Raw genomic sequence first — 7,709 nt, 5'->3', positions numbered from 1 at the left:
CGCGGGCTGGGATCTGCTTTCCCTGCCAAGCTCTCAGATCTTTGCTCAGATGTCACTTCTTTAGTGAGCGCCTCCCCAACTACTCGGTTTGTTTGTTTGTTTGTTTGTTTATTGAGACAGGGTCTCGCTGGATAGTTCAAGTTGGTCTGGACTAACTTGTAATCCAGGCTGGCCTGGAAAACTGTGATCCTCCTGCCTCATCCTCCCCAGCGCTGGGATTACAGGTGTGTGCCACCACACCTGGCTACTCCATTTTTTTAAACAACTTTATTGCAGCATATTTTATATACCATGTAATTTGCCCAGTTTAAGGGAGGTCAGTAATTTTTAGTTGATTTTAATTTTGCAGGTGCCCTCATTCATTCCCTTTGAGAATATGTTCATCACCCCAGTAAGTCCCCCAGGACCTGCTTACTATGAAGATCTTTATCCCCACCCCCACCCCCCACCCCCGTGTGCATCCCCATAGATTTGCTTACTCTGGACGTTTTACACGAACGCAATTGTGTAGTATAGGGTCTCCTGTGCCTTTATTCTCTCACAAAGCGAAAGTCCTTCTCTGTGTTCTACTGTGAATCAACACCTCCTGTTCAACCTATTTATTGCCGAATAACTTTCTGTTATGTGGGTATATCATAACAAGTTCCTTCATTCATCAGTTGATAGATACTAGGTAGTTTCCAATTTGGGGCTTTGAAGAAGCCTAGTTACCCTGTCTTGAAGAGTAACCCTCTCTCTACTGCCTAGCAGCACACCTGTTATCTGCTTTATTCTCTCCTCCTCATCACAGAAGCATAATACATGTCACACTGCATATCACACTACACTTTTGCTTAGATATTTGTTTATTGTTTATTACCACTAGAATCTGAGTTTCACGGAAGTAGAGATTTTTGTTTCATATTTATCACTGCTTTAAATTTAGGTTCTGGAACTGTGACATATAGTTGATGAACAGTAAACATTTACTGAATTAATAAGTACATAAGTAAATGGATGAATTGGGTGTTTACTGTGATCTGCAGTAAGAAATATTTTATGATTTAAGTGGTTTGATATTTCTGAAACACTAGTACTTTTTTTAACTTTTAGGGCAGTGTAGGAACTTTCAGGGTGTCACCCAGACATTGCTGATAGACTTGCAGTTTCTATATTGCTGGTGACTTTTAAATCATGTATTTTCACGTGATCACTCCAGCACTGTAACTTGGGGGCCAGCTAGGGCATCATATGCAGTGTAAACATGATGATCTGCTCTGGAAAGGGACCTCGTCAGGAAGCGTAGGACTCAGAGAGGCTGTGTGCATAGGGTATTTGTCTCTAACCGAAACCCACAGTAGAGGAGCATTTTTCTTGCATGTACATATCATGATTTGAAAGGTTGAACCAGTATTTGACTACGTATGGCATTTGTTTAAACTTCTTAAAGTGTAGTCAGTTATTGTACTAGAGTTGCTTCATTAGTGTGTCCTAATTTTGAAAGGTCACTGCAGTTTTAAAACATTTTAAAGACATTAAAGAAGGATAACCTTGAGACATTTATAGGTAGTGGAGACCATACCTAGAGACCATACTCTTAAGTGAAGTAAATTGGATACGCATGTATAAATATGGTATTGTTTCTCTGATGTGAGAAACTGAACGTGTAAATAGGAACCAAAGTATATAATAGATATTGCAAAATAGGAAGAAAAGGAAGGGGAAGAGGAAAGAAAGAAAAAGAAAAAAGCAAGAAAAGAAAGGTAAAGTGGAAACAGAGCTTTTGTAAGTAAGAAGAGAAGAGGGGAAGAAGAATCAGGGCATGGGGAAGAAGAATCAGGCCACTTACAGGTACAAGTTCCAGTGCTCAGTGTGATTATTGTATCTGACCTGGACCAATAAATTTAATGATTAGAAAGTAGTATAAATGGAAAAATCATAAATTTGCAAATGAACTGTATTTTAAATATACATTAATACGTTCATAATTTTACAAAGTGACTCTTCCCATAGGTTGGGCTGGGGACAGACTGGGCAGTGTTTAGAGACAGCTTTGGCTGTCCGCACTGACAGGGTTGTGGTGCCCGTATCTGTCCAGGGGGTTCTACACTGTAGGGTGTTTAACAGCATCTAGCCAGGAAGGCTGTTGGACATGCTACAAAACACAGGTTAGTCCCACAACAAAAATAATTCAGTACAAATCCAAAGTACTGAGGTTTAAAAATGCGAGTTTAAAGGAAGCTACACTGTATTCTCTTAGTAGTTATTATATGTAGTGCTACATATGCATATATCTGAATAGCTCTGAAATGTCTATACATATGTGTGTATACACTCCTTACCTCATACTCTTACCTGTATAACAAATCTGATTTATTTTTTAATTTTGTCCCCTAATAAAAAATAGAAAAGTTGACTTTACATCCTTGTCCTATGACACAATTTTGGTGGGTAGTGAAGACTGATCATTTGTTGTGTCCCTTTTGATTGCTTATTTCAGCATTATTTAGGTTTCCTAATACTGGCTTTATAATTTTTAGGTTCCGTTGTCCCTGTTGGCTAAAGATGTATTTTAGACAATCACTTTTCTAAGATGTGTTATCTCTTAGAATTTGTAATTCTCTCTTTTTAAGGTTACTGGTTTTTAAAGTACATTATTCTCCTATTTGCTTTTAACTTCTAAGTATAGTTCATGGCATTCAGTGTTTCAGAGTATTATTTTCATACTTTGAAGCTATTATTTTTTCAAGTGCTATCGGGAAGATTTAAGCAGCTTGTTTGTAAGTAGTTTGATGCTTATATCTCCATGTCTGTTTGCTTTTAACTTCTAAGTATAGTTCGTGGCATTCAGTGTTTCAGAGTATTATTTTCATACTTTGAAGCTATTATTTTTTCAAGTGCTATCGGGAAGATTTAAGCAGCTTGTTTGTAAGTAGTTTGATGCTTTATCTCCATGTCTGTCCGTATTCGAATTCTCAACCTTGATGAACCAAAAAATTAAACTGCAGTATTAAAAATGAGAGTATTTGAAGACAAGATGTCACGGAAATTTTTATTAGAACATATTTTCATTTTGCAGTGTCTTGAAATAAAAATAAGTATTATTTAATAACAATTTATGTGACTTTGTCTGAAGTATCATTTTGTGTGTTTTAATAAGTAGTCATGTTTTACTTCTTTCTGCACTGTCATCTATTTTTGGTGTAGATAAACACTGAGGAACATGTGGATGCAACTGATAAAGAGGTTAAATCATGGGATCGTAAAATTCCTGAGGATATCCTGAAGGAAATAACCACCGCTAAACAGGTCCCAGCGGAGAGCGTTACGGTCTGGATTGATCCGCTAGATGCTACACAGGAATATACAGGTAATTTTAAAATTGATCTCAAACCTTAGGTTGCTGTTTTATATTAAAGCACTAGAACCAAAACAGGTGGTATAGATGGTGGTAGATACTTGACAAGTCCAAGAATGTTTATTTTAAGATAAGAAAGGTAGGTTAATACAGTGTTATCTGAAACATTTGGACCGGATCAACTATTTTCCACTTTTTTTTTTTTGGTCCAAGATCCCTTTATTACAACATCCCTTCTAGCTCATTCAGAGTCAGAAACTTGCTGATTCTTCAGTTAAGGAATATGTTTAACATTAGCCACGTAATAGTTTCAGTTGAACATCTGTTATTGAAATTTATTTAATTAGAATATAATAGCTACTTAGGGTCTTGGGAATTTGTATCTATATATCTATCTGATGTTGGAATTCAAAATGGTGACTGCTAGGAGCTCAGAAACCATGTAAGCAGAGAACAGAGTTACTGCCCTTATCACACTTCCCACTCCTTTTACTTATATCTGTCTCCAGATTTCTTTCTCAGGCATTGTTTTTCTCTGGAGATAGCCTGATTACTGCTTTCTCTCTTGTTATATATAAATGAAAGTTAGTTGTTTATCTGTTTGTCCCAGTAGCGGTACACTTCCTAAATGTGGGGGCCTCTGCTTTATCACTCTTACATTCTAGTGCTTATGAACTGAACTTGAACCGTAGTAGACGTTCAGTAGATGACTCTTCTGGAGAGCACTGTCTAATATCATTGAAATTGGAAAGCAGTACTTTTCAGGGGCAGGTAAATGACATGTGGAGTGGTGAGGAGTGAGTGTGTAAGTTCTAATCTCAAGTGGCCTGAAAACATAATAATGATAGTATTTAATAAACACATTTCTTGTATGGGAACTGTTTTAACCAAGTCGATTTTTAAATTTAATCCTAAAATGAAAAATTAATTTATATCTAAAAATGGATAATTGTTGTCTGTATTATACAGATGGGGAAACTGAATTTAAGTAATTTTTTCAAAGACATGCTGATAATAAAGAGATGGGCTGGAAAGTAACCCAGCTAATCTGCGTCTAGAACCAAAACTCTTCAACTGCCCTCTGCATCTGGCCTTCATCCTTAGACTTTGTTTGAAGAAACTGTTGTCTTTGGAACACTTTCCTTGTACATAAAACTGTAATGAAATCAAACAGAATCTTCTGTCCCAGGTTTATGCACCGTACCTTGACAGTTGTGTACTTTCCTTTTCTCACAGAGGATCTTCGACAGTATGTTACAACAATGGTGTGTGTGGCTGTAAATGGTAAACCTGTGCTCGGCGTTATACATAAGCCATTTTCTGAATATACAGGTATGAAACGTGAAAGCTTTCAAGAAGTAACATTATTGAGCTGTTTGTCTATAATGCTTACTTTTTGTTGGAATCTCACCTGTAGCTCAGTGTTACGGAAGTCTGTCCCCTGCCCTGGGGGGCAGGGGTGTGGTTAACCCTGCACGGGTACCCTGAGGACGTTAGGGCTGGTACTGATCACATGTAACAGAACATGGCTTTCTAAAGCCACCCTTAGGGGACAGCACTGTTGAGCAGAAAGGAGACTGTCGGCCTGCTGTGGCTAGTGTTGGGCACACGCCTTCCTTTCCCCAGCAGCTGTGCTGGTCTTTGTTTTTTTCACGCTGTTGCTGGCATGTGGGTTCTGAGGTCTGCTGTTCAGCCGCTCTAGTCCAGTCTGTTGTTATCCTGCAAGCTTGGTACGGAGGTGCTTAAGACCAGGGCCACCTTAGCATCAAAGCGAGATGAGTCAGTGTCACCGTGAAAGTCTCAGGAGGTAGTTTAATCTTTAGACAGCGCTGGATATCTTTCGGACGCTCGCTTGCCTACCGCTGTGATGCAGTCATCTGCTTTGGCTTCCTGTGGGTGGCAGGTCAGATCAGTGATGTCCTTGTTGGGAGTGGGAGGGTGTGAAGGCCAACCGGGGAACTTCACACCCGCTTAGGAACTGTACCCTTCCAGTGCCACTGGGTTTAGGTTAGTATTTTTCTATCACTGTAGACATTGCACTGCAGTTAACCAGAGAGGCTATGTTCATGTAGGTAGCGGTAATGCTATAAACTACGACTACAAGTTTATCCAGACAAGTTATCATGGTGGAAAAGGGAGGAGAATGGTGTAAGCAGCATTGCTGAGAGCCTGAAGAATATTATCATACTTTTTCATTGGTGACTCTATCAACACACAGGATAGAAATTAGGACTCTGGCTCCATGCTTCTCCAAGACAGCAAAGTTCTTGATAGTAAAAACTCCACTCTGCTAGTATTGATAACAGTCCTAATGAAAACCCCTAATGGCTATAGGGGATTATGTAATGTCCTCCTCAAATTCATATCCACCCCCGTATTAGTCTCTTTCCTATCACAAGGGCAGAGCACCTAGCTCCCACAATGTTAAGGAGGAAAGGTTGATTTTGGCTTACAGTTTTCAGATGTGCAGTCCATGGTAGGCTAGCTCCAAGGCAGAAATGGCATGACAGAGGAAAGCCGCTCAACCATGGCAGTCAGGAAGCAAAGAGAAAAGAAGGCTCTAGAACAAGAATATACCCTTTCAAGTTATTCCCAGTGCCCTACTCTGCCTACAGAGAGCGCATTCAGTGATGAACTCCCCAGTGTCGTAATCCACCGAGGAATATAACACGCCTGTGCTCCAGTTGCTGTCTGCAAGTCCCACGTCTGAGCACACGAGCTTTAAAGCACAACCCCTGTGTTTGTTGGCTAGGACTGCTACTAAAAATGACAAACTCTGTATCTTAAACAATAATAATTTAGTCTCTTTTTTAGTTCTGGGGGCTAGAGATCCAAAGTCGAGGTGCTGGCAGAGCCACGCTTGCCCAGAAACCTGTAAGAGACAGTTTTTCCTTGTTTTTCTCTGCTATTTTACCAGTGGTCCGTGTGATGTTCTTTGACTTGTAAACACCTCATTCCAGTCTGTCTTCCTCTTCACGTGGCATTTTCCCCTGTGTGTTCTTATCTCTGTATTTCTTCTCTTTTCTTACAAGGATACCAATTATATTAGACTAGGGGTCCACCTTTTACCAATATGACCTTGTCCTAACTAAGCACATCTACCGCGATGCTATTTCTAAATAATATCAAATGCTGAGGTGCTGGGGATTCGGATTTCTTTGCAGTGTGAGAGAGAGACACAATTCAGTCTATAGTAATCAGAGGACTGAGGATATGGCTCAGTGGTAGAAGGCTTGCCTAGCATATGCAGGGCCCTAGATTTGATCTCCAGCACTGTAAAAAATCAAACCAAAACTAAAACTCCAGGAAGTTAAACCAGGTATCCCAAGATGAGAGCCTGCTTGATGGGACCGTGAACCAGCGGAGAAGGTCCTTACAAGAAACAAAAAGCATGCGTGGGGTAAGAAATGTGAAGGGAGAGGCAGAGACTGGAGAGACCCTGAGTAAGCCAGCATTGCCCGCGGCCGCCGGAAGTGAGGAGAGACGCAGGGACTGGATGGTACCGGGAGCCTCCTTCCAGGAGAACACCGCCAGGCCTCGCTTTCAGCCGTCTGACCTGAACAGCTGAGAAGTACATTTCCTTCTGTGTAAGCCAGAGTTCGTGTGCGATTTGTTACAGTGCTCTTCGGGAACTGGTTCCCTGGGCATTCCGTGCCACTGTTGCTTACGTAGCCATCCTCGCTGCGCCTGGAGGTGCGGCTGACACACAAGAAGGCTGTCTGAGTCGGGCCTGGGGCTGCAGGCCTGTGCTCCCGGCTCAGCACTCTGGGAGACTGAGATAAGATCCTAAGCTCAAGCCTAACCCAGGCAGTGTAGGGAGACCTTGTCTCAAAGTAAAAAAAGTATAAAGGGGTTAGGGAGATAGCTCATTGTGAAGGCCTTGGATTCAACCCTCAGTACTGCTAAAAAAAAGAAAAGGAAAAGGTCTTAGTTGGGAAGAAATAGAGACAAGTTAATTTTTGTTAAAGTTACTTACTTGTTTTTCCAAGTAACCATGCCATGGACCCCAAATTCCAACGGGTCTCAGCTAGGCTAAATGTCTATTTAGGTGTCGATTCTGTATTTCAGAATAATACCTGTTTGAATGCTGACAGTTGACAGTTTGAATGCTAGGAAAGGTTTATGCCATCGTTACGATGTTGGGCCTTAAGGTTAGTTATATAATTGCGTTACAGTTTGTGGAGTACTGTTACATACTTCCTTTAATCCTTACTGATTTAGGTACCAGTTAGGCTATGGAGGAGGTTGCACAAAGCAGTTTATGTTTTTCTTTCCTTCCAGCTGCTGTGTGAGCAGTCCAGAGGTACCATGGTCGCTCCTTGAAGCCGGCCGTGCAGGCCTGTCCCTACCGCTTTGCTCCCCTAACCCGGCC

General features: G+C 40.9%; 1 protein-coding gene across 2 annotated transcripts in view; it reads left to right on the top strand.

The window, feature by feature from the left end:
• Positions 1-3,186: 3,186 nt before the first annotated feature.
• Impad1 (inositol monophosphatase domain containing 1) overlaps positions 3,187-7,709 on the top strand; it is a gene marked incomplete at its 5' end in the record, with an annotated part of 18,403 nt that continues 13,880 nt past the window's right edge. The window contains 2 exon segments of one of the 2 annotated variants that reach the window (XM_013520210.1): positions 3,187-3,349; positions 4,574-4,669. In XM_013520210.1, the coding sequence (XP_013375664.1) occupies positions 3,187-3,349; positions 4,574-4,669 (259 nt within the window). 2 annotated transcript variants of the gene reach the window in all.

Source organism: Chinchilla lanigera, unplaced genomic scaffold (genome assembly GCF_000276665.1).
Source record: "Chinchilla lanigera isolate Chin_1 unplaced genomic scaffold, ChiLan1.0 scaffold00053, whole genome shotgun sequence".
In the NCBI taxonomy this organism is placed as follows: domain Eukaryota; kingdom Metazoa; phylum Chordata; class Mammalia; order Rodentia; family Chinchillidae; genus Chinchilla; species Chinchilla lanigera.
The sequence above is the reverse complement of the archived record's forward strand: the minus strand, read 5'-3'. Positions and strand labels throughout refer to the sequence as shown.